The 17,033-nt window shown below is 42.6% G+C and overlaps 1 protein-coding gene and 1 long non-coding RNA gene across 5 annotated transcripts; one reads left to right on the top strand and one right to left on the bottom strand.

The window, feature by feature from the left end:
• Positions 1-114: 114 nt before the first annotated feature.
• On the top strand, positions 115-12,190 carry LOC120053035 (centrosomal protein of 44 kDa-like). 4 transcript variants are annotated; one of them, XR_005477431.1, is made up of 11 exons: positions 115-229; positions 491-589; positions 7,198-7,345; positions 9,933-10,079; positions 10,275-10,370; positions 10,564-10,716; positions 10,839-11,048; positions 11,303-11,366; positions 11,506-11,624; positions 11,867-11,924; positions 12,059-12,116. XR_005477431.1 is itself a non-coding variant. In XM_039000282.1 (11 exons), exons 2-11 carry the CDS (start codon positions 498-500, stop codon positions 12,105-12,107), a joined length of 1,116 nt encoding a protein of 371 aa, XP_038856210.1. In that variant the 5' UTR covers positions 115-229; positions 491-497; the 3' UTR covers positions 12,108-12,190. The 4 variants fall into 4 exon arrangements, 1 of the variants encoding a protein (XP_038856210.1); XM_039000282.1 differs by having other exon boundaries at positions 11,887-11,924; positions 12,059-12,190; XR_005477430.1 differs by having other exon boundaries at positions 11,506-11,924.
• Positions 9,938-16,607, bottom strand: LOC120053036. The gene is made up of 4 exons (XR_005477433.1): positions 16,517-16,607; positions 13,949-14,104; positions 11,500-11,599; positions 9,938-10,043 (listed from the first exon to the last, which is right to left on the bottom strand). It is a non-coding gene; the product is annotated as an uncharacterized LOC120053036 (long non-coding RNA).
• Positions 16,608-17,033: the final 426 nt, after the last annotated feature.

Here is a 17,033-nt window from a genome sequence, read left to right as displayed (position 1 = left end):
CATAAGTCGTCGTCAGTTTACCATCGACATTAAAACCAGAAGTCTACAAACAAAACTTTTAGCGCCATCTAGCTACGAATGTGCTCTTGTGAATCTTCCTTCTAGTTTTTCTGATTCAACTTATCATGGCAACCAATCGCGGCAGTTATGTTATTTACCCGGGCAAAACAAACTAAATACATGTCTAGTTAGCGAGCTAATTTGGCTAGCACTTCTACTTAAATATAAGGTAATTTATTATATTTTGTGTTATGGTCCGTTTCAGTAGCTGCTACAACGTGTCACCTCAACAAAATCTAACGTTAGCCTATAACATAGCAAGTAACTTGCTGGAAAGCTGTGTTGGTAGCTAGCCAACATGTAACGTTACATAGCTATATTGTTTATGTTAGTTAACGTTAGCTAGTTGGTGTTTTATCCATTCGTTGCAAAATAGTTAATGGGAGAATTGTTGTGGTAACGTTACCTGTCTGCCATTTGCATGTTCAAGGTCCACAATGATGTCAACCGGTGATTTGAAAGGATGTCTTCGGAAGCTGGATGCTCAACTACGGGCATTGAAGTACCCAAGAGAGGTCGACTATAATGGGTATGTTAGCTAGGTCATGGATAAAATGTGTGCCAGTGCTAACTAAACAATTGTGCCACGTTCCCAAACTTTGAGGAAAGGAGCCAGTTTATACAATCTGTCGGCACCTGTGTTGTGGTTGTTCAGTTAATGGCCACATGATGGCTCCACTATTCCGTCTCTTAGTTGCAGTGCGGGAGATGTATGAACAGTTGTGTCATTTTTACTTGCTTACATTGGAGAAATAAATCCCCCATATGTTCATTCATTCTGATATATAGTGAGCTCCAAACGTATTGGGGCAGTGACCATGTTTGTTGTTGTTTGGCTCTGTACTCCAGCACCTGATTTGACCATCAGGTGTTCCAAGACTGGTGGACAGTGGGTTGACACTTTGGATTTGAAATGATACAACGATTGAGTTTAAAGTGCAGACTGTCAGCTTTAATTTGAGGGTAGGAACCGTTTAGAAATGACAACACTTTTTGTACATAGTCCCTCCATTTTTGCTATCATTATTAGATAGATCTGAATGAATCGTGAATAATGATGAGTGAGAAAGTTAGATGCACAAATATACACCCCCAAATGCTAATCTACCCTGTTATTATAATGGGAGAGGTTAGTATGATATTTGTGAGTCTAACTTTCTCACTCATCATTATTTACGATTTATTCAGGACTATCTGTAGTCATTGTAGCATCCACATGAATAAGTGTTTAGAAGCATATTATATTCTTACTTACAGTGAAAGTGACTCCAAAATGACACAATACATTATTTACCATTCATTTCTATTGGGCACAAAATAATCTGAAACACAACCAAAACAAACAGCAAATGCATCCAACAAGTTTGTAGAGTCACAAGCTTGACGTAATCATTGCATGCTAGGAATATGGGATCAAATGCTGAACTTTTGACTACTTTAATGCACACAAGTTCATTTGTCTCAATACTTCTTGTCCCCTAAAATGGGGGTCTATATGAAAATACCCTCAAATTAAAGCTGACAGTCAGCATTTTAACTTCATAGTCAAATCCTAAGTATTGGGAGTACAGAGCCAAAACAACAACATGTGTCACTGTCCCAATACTTTTGGAGCTCACTGTATACAGTATACATGCAGTATACCAAACATTAAGAACACCTTCCTAATAATGAGTTGCCCTCAGAGCATCAATTCATCGGGGCATGACTCTACAAGGTGTCAAGCGTTTCACAGGGATGCTGGCCCATGTTGACTCCAATGCTTCCCACAGTTTTTTCAAGTTGGCTGTATGTCCTTTGGGTGGAGGACCTGTCTTGATACACACAGGAAACTGTTGAGTGTGAAAAACCCAGCCGTGTTGCAGCCCTTAACAAAAACTGGTGCGCCTGGCACCTACTAACATACCCCATTAAAAGGAACTGAAATATGTTGTCTTGCCCATTCACCTTCGGAATGGCACAAATACACAATCCATGACTCAATTGTCTCAGGGCTTAAAAATCCTTCTTTAACCGGTCTCCTCCCCTTCATCTACACTGATTTGAAGTTGATTTAACAAGTGACATCAGTAAGGGATCATAGATTGACCAGGTGAATCCAGGTGAAATCTATGTCATGGAAAGAACAGGTGTTCTGTTTTGTATACTCAGTGTGTGTACAGTCAGGGCCAAAAGTTTTGAGAATGACACAAATATTAATTTTCAAAGTCTGCTGCCTCAGTTTGTATGATGGCAATTTGCATATACTCCAGGATGTTATGAAGAGTGATCAGATGAATTGATGAAAAAGTCACTATTTGCCATGGAAATGAACTGAATCCCAAAAACATTTCCACTGCATTTCAGCCCTGCCACAAAAGGACCAGCTGACATCATGTCAGTGATTCTATCATTAACACAGGTGTGAGTGTTGATGAGGACAAGGCTGGAAATCACTCTGTCATGCTGATTTGAGTTCGAATAACAGATTGGAAACTTCAAAAGGAGGGTGGTGCTTGGAATCATTGTTCTTCCCCTGTCACCCATGGTTACCTGCAAGGAAACACGTGCTGTCATCATTGCTTTGCACAAAAAGGGCTTCACAGGCAAGGATATTGCTGCCAGTAAGATTGCACCCAAATCAACCATTTATTGGATCATCAAGAACTTCAAGGAGAGCGGTTCAATTGTTGTGAAGAATGCTTCAGTGCGCCCAAGAAAGTCCAGCAAGTGCCAGGACGTCTCCTAAAGTTGACTCAGCTGCGGGTTCAGGGCACCACCAGTACAGAGCTTGCTCAGGAATGGCAGCAGGCAGGTGTGAGTGCATCTGCACGCACAGTGAGGCGAAGACTTTTGGAGGATGGCCTGGTGTCAAGAAGGGCAATAAAGAAGCCACTTCTCTCCAGGAAAAACATCAGGGACAGACTGATATTCTGCAAAAGGTACAGGGATTGGACTGCTGAGGACTGGGGTAAAGTCATTTTCTCTGATGAATCCCCTTTCCAATTGTTTGGGGCGTCCGGAAAAAGCTTGTCCGGAGAAGACAAGGTGAGCGCTACCATCAGTCCTGTGTCATGCCAACAGTAAAGCATCCTGAGAACGTTCATGTGTGGGGTTGCTTCTCAGCCAAGGGAGTGGGCTCACTCACAATTTTTCCTAAGAACACAGCCATGAATAAAGAATGGTACCAACACATCCTCCGAGAGCAACTTCTCCCAACCATCCAGGAACAGCTTGGTGATGAACAATGCCTTTTCCAGCATGATGGAGCACGTGATAACTAAGTGGCTCGGGGAACAAAACATTGATATTTTGGATCCATGGCCAGGAAACTCCCCAGACCTTAATCCCATTGAGAACTTGTGGTCAATCCTCAAGAGGCAGGTGGACAAACAAAACCCCATAAATTCTGACAAACTCCAAGCATTGATTATGCAGAATGGGCTGCCATCAGTCAGGATGTGGCCCAGAAGTTAATTGACAGCATGCCAGGGCGGATTGCAGAGGTCTTGAAAAAGAAGGGTCAACACTGCAAATATTGACTCTTTGCATCTTCATGTAATTGTCAATAAAAGCCTTTGACACTTATGAAATGCTTGTAATTATACTTCAGTATTCCATAGAAACATCTGACAAAAATATCTAAAGACACTGAAGCACCAAACTTTGTGGAAATGTATATTTGTCACTCAACTTTTGGCCACAACTGTGGCTTAGGAAAGTATTCAGACCCCTTGACTTTTTCCACATTTTGTTTCGTTACAGCCTTATTCTAAAATTGATAAATTGTTTTTCCTCCCTCAAATCTACACACAATACCCCATAATGACAAAGCAAAAACAATATTGCTAATTTATATATATTTTTAAATTGTTTACATAAGTATTCAGACCTTTTACTTAGAACTTTGTTGAAGCACCTTTGGCAGCAATTACACCCTCAAGTGTTCTTGGCTATGACGCTACAAGCTTGGCACACCTGATTTGGGGAGTTTCTCCCATTCTTCTCTGCAGATCCTCTCAAGCTTTGCCAGGTTGGATGGGGAGCTTCACTCCACAGCTATTTTCAGGTCTCTCCAGAGATGTTCGATCGGGTTCAAGCCTGGGCTCTGGCTGGGCCATTCAAGGACATTCAGAGACTCGTCCCGAAGCCACTCTTGTGTTGTTGGCTGTGTGCTTAGGGTCATTTTCCTGTTGGAAGATGAACCCTCGCCCCAGTCTGAGGTCCTGAGCGCTTTGGAACAGGTTTTCATCAAGGATCTTTCTGTACTTTGCTTCGTTCATCTTTGCCTCGATCCTGACTAGTCTCCCAGTCCCTGCCGCTGAAAAACATCCCCACAGCATGATGCTGCCACCGCCATTCTTCACAGTAGGGATGGTGCCATGTTTCCTCCAGGTGTGACGCTTGGCATTTAGGCCAAAGTGTTCAATCTTGGTTTCATCAGATCAGAGAATCTTGTTTCTCATGGTCGGAGAGTCTTTCGGTGCCTTTTGGCAAACTCCAAGCGGGCTGTCATGCCTTTTAATGATGAGGGGCTTCCGTCTGGCCACTCTACCATAAAGGCCTGATTGGTGGAGTGCTGCAGAGATGGTTGGCCTTCTGGAAGGTTCTCCCATCTCCACAGAGGAACTCTGTAGCTCTGTCAGAGTGACCATCGGGTTCTTGGTCACCTCCCTGACCAAGGCCTTCACCACAGATTGCTCAGTTTGGCTTGACGGCCAGCTCTAGGAAGAGTCTTGGGGATTCCAAACTTCTTCCATTTAAGAATGATGGATACCATTGTGTTCTTGTGGACCTTAAATGCTGCAGACATTTTTTGGTACCCTTCCCCAGATCTGTGCCTCGTCACAATCTTGTCTCGGAGCTCTAAGGAAAATTCCTTCGATCTCATAGCTTCGTTTTTGCTCTGACATGCACTGTCAACTGTGGGACCGTATATAGACAGGTGTCTGCCTTTCCAAATCATGTCCAATCAATTGAATTTACCACAGGTGGACTCTAATCAAGTTATAGAAACATATCAAGGATGATCAATGGAAACAGGATGCACATGAGCTCAATTTCAAGTCTCATAGCAAAGGGTCTGAATACTTACACTATGTAAATAAGGTATGTTTTTTATTTTGAATAAATTTGCAAACATTTCTACATTTTGCTTTGTCATTATGGGGTATTGTGTGTAGATTGTTGATAAATGTTTTATTGAATCCATTTTGGAATAAGGCTGTAACGTAACAATGTGGATAAAGTCAAGGGGTCTGAATACTTTCCGAAGGCACTGTACATACTCACTCACCGGACAGTTTATTAGCTACACCCGTCTAGTACTGGGTCGGACCCCCCTTTGCCTCCAGAATACCAAGAATTCTTCGGGGCATGGATTCTACAAGTCAGAAATGTTACACATTCATGTTGGTACATGCTGACGCGATGGTGTCATGCAGTTGCTGCAGATTGGACGGCGGTACACCACTGCAACCAGCCTGTACTGTTGACACCAGGCAGTGTCCATAGACTCTGCCATCAGTATGACTCTCCCATCTGGTTTGGGCTTATTGGGACTATCATTTGTTTTTCAACAGGACAATGACCCAAACACACCTCCAGGCTGTGTAAGTGCTATTTGACCAAGCATGAGAGTGATGGAGTGCAGCATCAGATGACCTGGCCGCCACAATCACCTGACCTCAACCCAATTGAGATGGTTTGGGATGAGTTGGACCGCAGAGTGAAGGAAAAGCAGCCAACATGTGCTCAGCATATGTGGGAATTCCTTCAAGACTGTTGGAAAAGCATTCCAGGTGAAGCTGGTTGAGAGAATGCCAAAAGTGTGCAAAGCTGTCATCAAGGCAAAGGGTGGCTACTTTGAAGAATCTCAAATCTCAAATATATTTCGATTTTTTTTTTTTTGGTTACTACATGATTCCATATGTGTTATGTCATAGTTTTGATGTATTCACTATTATTCTACAAATATTCTAAATATTAACCATCCATGCAGTATCTAAGAATATTTTGGGCAGACGAGACCTTGGAGAGGCAGGTGTGCATATGGTAGCATTTCTCATGATTTAACATTTTGTTCCACCATGAGCCTAATTTCCAATGATCCCATTGTTATGATGAGCATATCTGACCAGCTCTTTATCCAGGTTGTGGGGTCACTGATTTCTATGGCCTTTGACCATTACACTCCACAAGCCATTTGGCTTGAAAGTGCCAACACATTGCAAGTGTGATGACATATGGAACTTGTGATGAATTAAGAATGAAAATTTAGGCTAGAATGAATATTATCAACAGTCTGTATGATGTTCTTGTGTGCTATAGGCAAACCTGCTCTGTAGTGTAGGATAATGTCACTGGATGTGTCCCATATGGGACCCTATTCCCCAGATAGTGCACTACTTTTGACTACGGGCCCATAAGGCTCTGTTTTAAAAAATTGTGCACTATATAGGGTGCTATTTGCGACAAAGACTAAATGATTTGGCTGGAAGACAGACTAAACATCTGTAGTCCTATAAACATCCAGATTGGGGTTGTAGCCACGGGTACAGTTCATGGTCTGGGTTTGTTTTGAAGTCTCCGGCAGGCGGCAGAGGGGGTGGTACGGCGCCCTGCCCGACTATAACTCGGTTTGTAAACATGCTTTACATTAACCAGCCGTGGGTCCCCCTCTGACGAGGACCCCAGTCTGCACATCTGATGAGCAGGGAAGCAGGGATTCCTTTTGAAGTGAAGAGCATCAAACACAATATGCTTGTGGGGAATTTAAAAAATGATGTGGCTCAAATACAATTTTCTGTCGATGTGAGACAATTTAAATCAGGAGACAAAAGTTTGGCCACTTTTCAAATGTATATATTTTTTCTCGTTTTTATTGAACTCGTTTGGGTTCCATTGATGTCAAAATGTGTGTTGGGCTGCGTTTAGACAGGCAGCTCAATTCTTACATATTTTTTCCACTAATTGGTCTTTTGACCATTTACATCAGATCTTTATGAGAGCTGATCTGATTGGTCAAAAAACATTTTTTGTTTGTTGAATAATCGGTCTACCTGTTTGAACAGAGCATTATTGTCATATATTTTTAGGCCTAAATGATACTAATGCATATGAAAACAGTAGTACACAATCTATGCTTTATCTCTACAGCTTGGCCAAAGGGGATCCTTCTGCCTTTCTCCCCATAGTGAGTTATGCATTCATCTCCTATTCACCACACCTTGCTGAACACCTGGTGGGCTTCGGAGTGGAACTCACTGGGAAGAACGACCTACGTTTTATCGAATGCATCTACAAGGTAAATCCACACATTGATTCTATTGTGTTCTTAAAAAAAAAATCTATTAAGGGTAATAGTGTACAGTACCTGTCAAAAGTTTGGACATGGGTTTCTTTATTTTGACTTTTCCACATTGTAGAATAATAGTGAAGACATCAAAACTATGAAATAACACACATGGAATCATGTAGTAACCAAAAAAGTGTTAAACAAATCAAAATATATTTTCGATTCTTCAAAGTAGCCACCCTTTGCCTTGATGACAGCTTTGCACACTCTTGACATTCTCTCAACCAGCTTCATGAGGAATGCAATATCTAAATGGTAGTTAGTCTTGTCTCATTGCTGCAACTCCCGTACGGACTCGGGAGTGGCGATGGTCGAGAGCCGTGCGTCCTCCGAAACCCAACCAAGCCGCACTGCTTCTTTGACGCATTGCCCACTTTACTACATGATTCCATATGGGTTATTTCATAGTTTTGATGTCTTGACTATTATTCTACAATGTAGAAAATAGTAAAAATAAAGAGAAACCCTTGAATGAGTAGGTGTGTCCAAACTTTTGACTGGTACTGTAGGTTAACATGTTTCCATGACAGCCTTAGTATTTAACTATCATCATGCACAGCGGAGGGGTTTTACTCCATAGGTCTCTATTAGTATGGTAGGAAGAAGACGCAGAGCGTCTGTGTTCTAATGACTAACATCTTAAGTGATGAAATCATGTTTTCGAATGTATCCCCCCCTGCAGCAATCCCACATCCAGACCTAGACCTACCCGTTTGAGAAACACATTGGCATCACTCTCCAGTTGACTGTATTATCTCCCAGGCTCGTTCCTTCATGCCCTCCCTATGATTTAATGCTCTGTTCATTCACTTTCCTGGGTCCTACTTTTCCAGTAGGCTCCCCACCACCGCTCTCCCCATGTGGCCCCATGCAGTGTCGTCTCACTAACACGGAACAGTTTCTCCCAATGGGACTGGGACTCCCCTCTAGATCCCCTCTCTCATACATCACAGTTATCATCGTAATGGTTCAAAATGGCAAAGTGTTTCCTGTTGTTTCCTCAGAGGCAATGGACACACACACTCGCACACTGTGACTTCAGTTTATTCCTTGGGGTCTCCTGAGGCCAACGGCTGTCTCCCCAGACGCTCTGCTGTGGTTTAACCCCTCCAAGCTTGAGCTGAACCGCAATATTTTCCTCTAATACACACACACACGGAAGACATTGCTATTGCATCACTCACTACCAATAAAGTCCTTTTGAAACAGTGCAGGATTTCCCCTGTAGAAGTAAAAGGTAGGCCACATGTGGGATTCCTTTTCATTCCTGTGGCGCTCAAATGACATGAATGGAGTCTTAAAGTAGTCTTGGAATTCCATTCATTCTTATCTATGGGAAATGGTATAGGCCTCCACTGTCGGAATTCCTTTTTCCATGATATTGTGCTTGGTCAGGTCAAGGCCAAGCCATTTCCTTCATCGCACGTTCTAATATTATAGCTCCTCTCTCATCACAACCAACCGAGGACTTGGAAGGAATGACTTGTGTAAATGCATCAGGGGTTTTTCAGTCTTTTTGTTGAGGCTGTACTGTAGCCTCTGTTAACCCTGCTATCAGAACCAGAAGGGTTTTCACTGAGCGGGCCCTGATCTGCAGCATCTGTATTTAACACACTCTCTGGTGGTGTTTCCTTCCAGCTGGCAACCGGTGGTCGGCAGCACAGCGTCCTTGAGCAATTATATTTTTTAAAGGCTCACATGAAATCCTGATTCCTGCGGTGAACACAGGAACTCCATGTTGGTCCAAGTTCTCATCTCGGATCAGAATCCCCTCTTCTGTTCTCTTAGCTCGCCTGCGGCCTCAGCGCTATCTGCCTCTCACAGCATCGGTTCATTTTGGCGAGAGAGGAGAGGGAGACGGAGAAGGAAGAGCGAGACCCTCTGGCTGGCGCCCAGTCACTGCTTCGCCTGGCTGGCACACACACACATACACACACACACATATGGGAGACAGATTGGGCCGACACACCAGCAGCATTTCATACAGAAGACAGTGCAAAGAGAAGACAAGCCATTTGCTCTGCATTATAGTCGGTGTAACAGGAAAGCACTCATTTAGCCCTCCTGTCATACGTACTGCCATCTTTCCCTGAACTCCTGTCAACTATAGTGAGTTTTACAATCATCAATAGATTGTTTGGGTTTGTCATGTGTTCTACATTTATACTGTTTCTTGACTGTGTCCAGCTCACTAATAATCATTCAAATGAAACCTAGACAGTCGGGTAGCATCAAATTGCAGAAGCATTGGATACAGGACAATTTCTTTGCACGTTTTGATGGCGAAGAAATGAACACATTTTCAGTGCGACCCTCTGGACCTTCTTGAAGAACGAATGTGGCCCCCGGCGCAAAATTAGTTAAACCCCTGTACCAGATACTTTACAATGTCATTTTCAGTGATCTTCAATGAATATTGTTTTGATCTTTGCATTTTCTACTGTTTGAATGAAAAAACAACCATGGTGTATTTTTGATTTGAAACAAGTTTTCAGCCGTGTGTGTGTCATACTGTCTATTGTTCACCCACATCTAGGTATTGCGGGATCTCTTCCACTACAAACCTGTCCTGACCAAGCAGCAGTTCCTCCAGTTTGGCTATGCAGAAAGAAAGACCTGCATCCTCTGTGATGTCATCGCCTTGGCCCTGCAGAAACACAAAGAGCTCAGCAAAGGCAACAAGGTCAGTCTGTCTCCCTCAGCTTTGACGAGCCTAGAGCATCATCGACAACATGATAATGATGACACGGTATTCACGGTTCAATTAACTATTGCACCCTCTTGATCAGATCATGTCTGTATTGTAATAGAGAATGTGTTCTCAATAGACTACCTGGTAAAAGAAAAGGTCCATGTATTGCATCTGTGTGTGTTGCAGCCAAAGCCGAGAGCTCGTTTTCAGGCCTCGAGTTCAGACTCCAAAAGTGAGGCTCTCCCATTTCAGGCTGAAACAATGAACCCTATGGCCACCACAGTAAGTCTTTGCCAAGGACATGACAGTGTCCAACAGACCTGTTCAACTCTACACTTTATCAAAGAGGCCTGAGCTTCCTAGTTAAATAAAGGTTAAATAAAAAATGTTAAAATAATAAAATAGTCCATTGTAATGCTGCATGAATACATGGCCCGGCCTTAACATGACTAGGTGAGATGGTTCTTTCCCACAGTTGTCCCTAAGCAGGCCACTAGTGGAGAGACACATCGGTGGTGACTCCTGGGTCTCCTCTAGTAGAACCTCAGATAATGAAGAGTCTGAGGAAGAGGAGGAAGGGCTGGGACTGGAGGAGGTCCAGAACCAAGCACCTACAGTCCCTCAAACAGTGACTACCAGCATACTTCTCCACAATTATAAACACAGACACACAGCCCTTCTCTCTGTAACACACAGTACCAAAGTGACACAAACACACACAAACTGACTGGATTGTGACCACCCTTCCAGGACCTGGTGGTGGAGGGGAGGCTGGCAGAGCTGGAGGCCCAGCTGCTGCAGGTCCAGACCAGGCTGGGGAGGCTCTCGGCCCTGGAGCAGAGGCTGGAGCTTCTAGAGAAGGCCTCGACCGGGAGGATCACTATAGACAAGCACCAGTGGGAGAACCTGGAGAGCAGAGTGCTACTGCTGGAGACCAGACTGACCCTCGCCACGGCCCAGGTAGGCTCTTTGATACTGTGTGTCTGCGTGTGTGTCAGCCATGGCCCAGGTAGGAAGGGATCTTTACACCACATCTGTCCAATCTTGAGACGCTTCTAAAGAACTCTCCGTACCTCTATCTAATGACAAGTAGAAGCAGATGCAGATGTTGAACTAATGATGTCAGTCCATTCCAGAATGTCTACTGTATCTCTGTTTGCTGATTTAAAGATGGAAAAATGTACAGCTTTCAAGTTTTTTTTTTTCCCCTCTAGGAGTCGTCACTTATCAATGGAGGTTGGAGTCATCACATGGCGGATAATGCAACAGAAGTCACTGGTTGGAACTGATTTTGACAATAAAAGTGTCTTAGTAAAGTATTATTGAGGCCATCGTATACAACAACTGAAATACAGTAATAGAAAGATCAAATTCCCAGTGTGATATAAAAGTTAAACTGATGCTCACATACCCTTAGAGTCAAGACCCAGTCCTCCAGAGAGTCTCCTACACAACTCTGGCTGTGAGCGTCCTCAGTCCTCCACCCCTTCTGCTAGCTATCCCATCAGCCCCTGTGTGACAACGGCACCCCCAGAGGTAATGGCAGATATTACAAGTAAATATAATGGAAACATTAGAAGACTATTTGGGCTGGATTCAATCTGTAGTATCGTGAAAGAGCCACGTTATAGGTCGATTTGAAATTTTGAAGGCAATGTTCGAGGAGACTTCATTCACGGTAAACTCTGCATATGCCGACTCAATTGGAAATTACCTTCGAATTTTTACGCGGATCTTCCGCAATAAGGATTAAATCAAGCCCTTTGTTTTTCATTCAGTCTTGACTCATTTTCTGTAGGAGAATATGAAAGAGAGATTGGAAAGGATAGCCAACATGTAAGTACTCTAGATCTATGTTGTATTCCCTCTAATGTTAACCAAGGCTAATACACCATCTACTGTATATAAAATAATACTGCATTTGTTTAATTTCATTATTAACTTTGTTTTGTTCTTCTCCTTTGTTTTAGGATGAAAGACACTTCCAGCCTTTTAAGAAGTATAGAACCCTCAATGTAAATTCAGACTTTAAAAAAATATATTTTTGTAATTGTTCTCTGGATTAGTATGTGAGTGATGAATAAAGGTATCATGGATAAATATCAACTTGTGTTCACAATCCATTATATACAGTACCAGTCAAAAGTTTGGACACACCTACTCATTCAAGGGTTTTTCTTATTTTTACTATTTTCTACATTGTGGAATAATAGTGAAGACATCAAAACTATGAAATAATACATATGGAGTCATGTAGTAACCAAAAAAGTGTTAAACAAATCAAAATATATTTTATTTTAGATTCTTCAAAGTAGCCACCCTTTGCCTTGACAGCTTTGCACACTCTTGGCATTCTCTCAACCAGCTTCATGAGGAATGCTTTTCCAACAGTCTTGAAGGAATTCCCACATATCCTGAGCACTTGTTGGCTGCTTTTCCTTCACTCTGCGGTCCAACTCATCCCAAACCATCTCAATTGGGTTGAGGTCAGGTGATTGTGGAGGCCAGGTCATCTGATGCTGCACTCCATCACTCTCCTGCTTGGTCAAATAGCCCTTACACAGCCTGGAGGTGTGTTTTGGGTCATTGTACTGTTGAAAAATAAATGATAGTCCCACTAAGCGCAAATCAGATGGGATGGCGTATCGCTGCAGAATGCTGTGGTAGCCATGCTGGTATGCCTTGAATTCTAAATTAATCACTGACCGTGTCGCCAGCAAAAGCACCCCCACACCATTTTTTTGTTTTTGACCTTTTTATTTAACATGGCAAGTCGGTTAAGAACTAATTTTTATTTGCAATGACGGCCTACCGGGGAACAGTGGGTTAACTGCCTTGTTCAGGGGCATAACAACAGATTTTTACATTGTCAGCTCGGGGATTCGATCCAGCAACCTTTCGGTTACTGGCCCAATGCTCTAACCACTAGGTTACCTGCCACACCATCACACCTCCTCCATGCTTCACGGTGGGAACCACACATTCGGAGATACTCTGTGTCTCACAAAGACATGGCGGTTGGAACCAAAAATCTCACATTGTGACTCAGACCAAAAGGACAGATTTCCACCGGTCTAATGTCCATTGGTCGTGTTTCTTGGCCCACGCAAGTCTCGTCTTCTTATTGGTGTCCTTTTAGTAGTGGTTTCTTTGCAGCAATTTGACCATGAAGGCCTGATTCACGCACTCCTCTGAACAGTTGATGTTGAGATGTGTCTTACTTGAACACTGAAGTATTTATTTGGGCTGCAATTTCTGAGGCTGGTTACTCTAATAAGCTTCTCTACAGCTGAGGTAACTCTGGGTCTTCCTTTTCTGTGGCGGTCCTCATGAGAGCCAGTTTCATTGTAGCGCTTGGTTTTTACGACTGCACTTTTCCGTATTGACTGACCTTCATGTCTTAAAGTAATGATGGACTGTCGTTTCTCTTTGCTTATTTGAGCTGTTCTTGCCATAATATCGACTTGGTGTTTTACCAAAAAGGGCTATCTTCTATATACCACCCCTACCTTGTCACAACACATCTGATTGGCTCAAACGCATTAATAAGAGAAGAAATTCCACAAATGAACTTTTAACAAGGCACATCTGTTAATTGAAATGCATTCCAGGTGACTACCTCATGAAGCTGGTTGAGAGAGTGCAAAGCTGTGGCTACTTTGAAGAATATAAAATATATTTTGATTTGTTAAACTTTTTTGGTTACTACATGATTCCATATGTTATTTCATAGTTTTGCTGTCTTCACTATTATTCTACAATGTAGAAATTAGTACAAATAAAGAAAACCCTTCAATGAGAATGTCCAAACTTTAGACTGGTTCTGTATTTTATTTGCACAAACAACTTTACGTACATACCCGGTCTTGTGAAACTTTACTTTTACTATGGACCTGGCCAGTAGAGGTCACCAACAGACCTCTGAGATGTCTTCTCTGGCTATACTGGACAATACTCCAACTCCCGTTCAATCATCCTTCCTCCTCACAGTAGAGCTTCCCTAAGCCCTGTACGATCTGAAATGTATGAAGAAGATCAATTGCGTTTTGAAAAGAAGGCTAGGAGAAAGGACACAAGGAATTAATAATTTGAGAGTCTAATTCTGCTCAAAGTTTTCCTCATTCAGGCCGAGATTCAATTCAAGGCATGTTATAAAGCAGTGGTTTCTCAAACCTCTCATTGAGATCCCCAGACCTTTCATGTACTTGATATATTCCAGAGCTAGCACACCTATTCAATTTGTCAACTATACTGAACAAAAATATAAATGCAACATGCAACAATTTCAGTGATTTTTTACTGAGTTTTACAGTTCACACAAGGAAATCAGTCAATTGAAATAAATAAATTAGGCCCTAATCTATGGATTTTAAATGACTGGGCAGGAGCACAGCCATGGGTGGGCCTGGGAGGGAATAGGCCCACCCAATGGGGAGCCAGGCCCAGCCAATCAGAATGAGTTTTTCCTCACAAAAGGGCTTTATTACAGACAGAAATACCCCTCAATTTCATCAGCTGTTCGGGTGACAGGTCTCAGATGATCCCGCAGGTGAAGAATGGCATGGTTACACGTGGTCTGTGGTTGTGAGGCTGGTTGGGCGTAATGCCAAATTCTCAAACACTACGTTGGAGGCGGCTTATGGTAGAGAAATGAACATTCAATTATCTGGCAACAGCTCTTTTGGGCATTCCTGCAGTCAGCATGCCAATTGCACGATCCCTCAACTTGAGAACTGCACATTTTAGTGGCCTTTTCTTGTCCCCAGCACAAGGTGCACCTGTGTAATGAGCATGCTATTTAATCAGCTTCTTGATATGCTTATTTCCATATGCAGCGTTGTACCGTGAATGTGGTCTTTGCTGACAAAGTGCTCCTTAATTGAATCCTGGCCTAAAATATCATAAATGCACAAAAAAAAAAAAAAACAATGACCAAGGAGAGTTGTGGATCCAAAGAAATGCACAACCCAGTGTGCTGGAGCATGTTGCTTGCAACACCAGAGATTTGGCTTTGATTCCTATAAGCGCCACATAAGCTGTGGTGTAATCGAGGATTGGCCACAGTACACACACTCAAGAGGCAGGTTAAAGGCAAAATATAGACTTTTAATGACTTAGCTGGGGACTGGGATCAAAAGCCAGGACCTCCCTGGGGCTAAACAACCACCAAATCAGTCGCCAAAGGGATGGTCACCTTCTGAGGCTTAGAACCATGGTTCCGAGGGGCCCACAACATGATCAAACTCTAATTCAAAAGGCCTAGCTCTGTCAGAGCATAACTTAATCAAACTGAACCAAGACCTTCATTCAAACAAAGGTCCATGGAGCTTGGACAGTCTTCAGCAGCTCCTGCTGCTCTCTAAGTGGCAAACTCCCAATCAGTGTTGTAAAGTACTTAAGTAAAAATATTTTTTGGGGGTATCTGTACTTTACATTACTATTTATACTTTTGACAACTTTTGCTTTTAGTTCACTACATTCCTAAAGAAAATAATGTACTTTTTACTCTATACATTTTCTCTGACATCCAAAAGTGCTAGTTACATTTTTAATGCTTAGCGGGACAGGAAGATGGTCCAATTCACGCACTTATCAAGAGAACATCTGACAGACTACATAAACACAAATGCTTCGTTTGTAAATTATGTCTGAGTGTTGGAGTGTGCCCCTGGCTATTAGTAAAAAAATTAAATACATGTAATGGTGCCTTCTGGTTTGCTTAATATAAGTCATTTGAAATTATTTACACCTTTACTTTTGGTACTTAAGTATATTTTAAACCAAATACTTTTACTCAAGTAGTATTTTACTGGATGACTTTCACTTTTGCTTGAGTCATGTTCTATTAAGGTTTCTTTACAGTTGGGTACTTATTCCACCACTGCCCCCAATGCATCTTCTTCGATGAAGACATCCAATAAATGTTGCATTACCGAATTTATTAACGGAGTCAAAAAACAAATGTGTTCGATGTGTTCAAATGCCTCTTGATTTTCATGCTTGTATATTTCACAGACAAAATCTTTATTTTTCACCAATTAAGCACATACAAAAATGCAGTGCTTTTGCCGATCCTTTATTTCAGTGACCACAGTGTGATGTATGGATTTGACCACTAGAGTTCACTAACAGACAGCTAGCTATACAGTATATTCCAGCTGACATTATTAATTCATGCTTCATAGTTGCCCTCTAGTGGTCATCCTATGTATAAGAACAATACATCTGTCTTATCCTTCACTGCTACTTTGCATATTTGCAAAGTGCTCTGTGAGATGGAATGTTTCCAGAGCAAACTGCCACTCTAAATCTGAATGGTCATTCCTAGAGGGTCCATTCATTGACCCCTTGTTCTAGAGACAGCAAGTTAGAACAGAGCTAGCCTAACCTCTCAGACCTTTCTCCCTCCGCCTCTCCTTCCCTCTTACCTGTTGTTTAGCTCAGCTCCCAGGCCTCTAGCTGGCTGAAGCTGTTGGAGAGGTGAAACATCCAGGTCATGTGGGGACCTGTCTGGAAGGATGTACACACTAGTATTCTGGAACAGAGCCTGCTATTGCAAATCCAAGGCACTGTTCCTGAACATTGTTATTGACTTTCAGTGTGAGTCAGGAGTAAGTGTGTGACGCAGCTCAGTAAAAACATGGGTAGATCAGAGGTGAGCCCTGACAGTGGAGGTGGTGTGTGTGTGTGTGTGTGTGTGTAACTGGGGGGGGGGCAGCAGCTTACCGTGATACTGGGAGCTCAGCAGGGGGTGCCAGCTGGCAGAGTAAAGTCTGATCATAGACCTACAGAGCTAGAACCAAAAGTAGCAGATCCACACATTCCTCCTTTTAGACTCAAGTTACGGCATGTAACTCCTTTAAAAACACCCCCACGTCCCTCCTTTCCTCCCCCAAATCCAACAGGAGACCCTGGACCACCCCCAACCCTCCCCCATACTGAAAC

This window comes from Salvelinus namaycush, chromosome 8 (assembly GCF_016432855.1).
Source record: "Salvelinus namaycush isolate Seneca chromosome 8, SaNama_1.0, whole genome shotgun sequence".
Lineage (NCBI taxonomy): Eukaryota > Metazoa > Chordata > Actinopteri > Salmoniformes > Salmonidae > Salvelinus > Salvelinus namaycush.
This window is presented reverse-complemented; position numbering and strand designations above follow the sequence as displayed.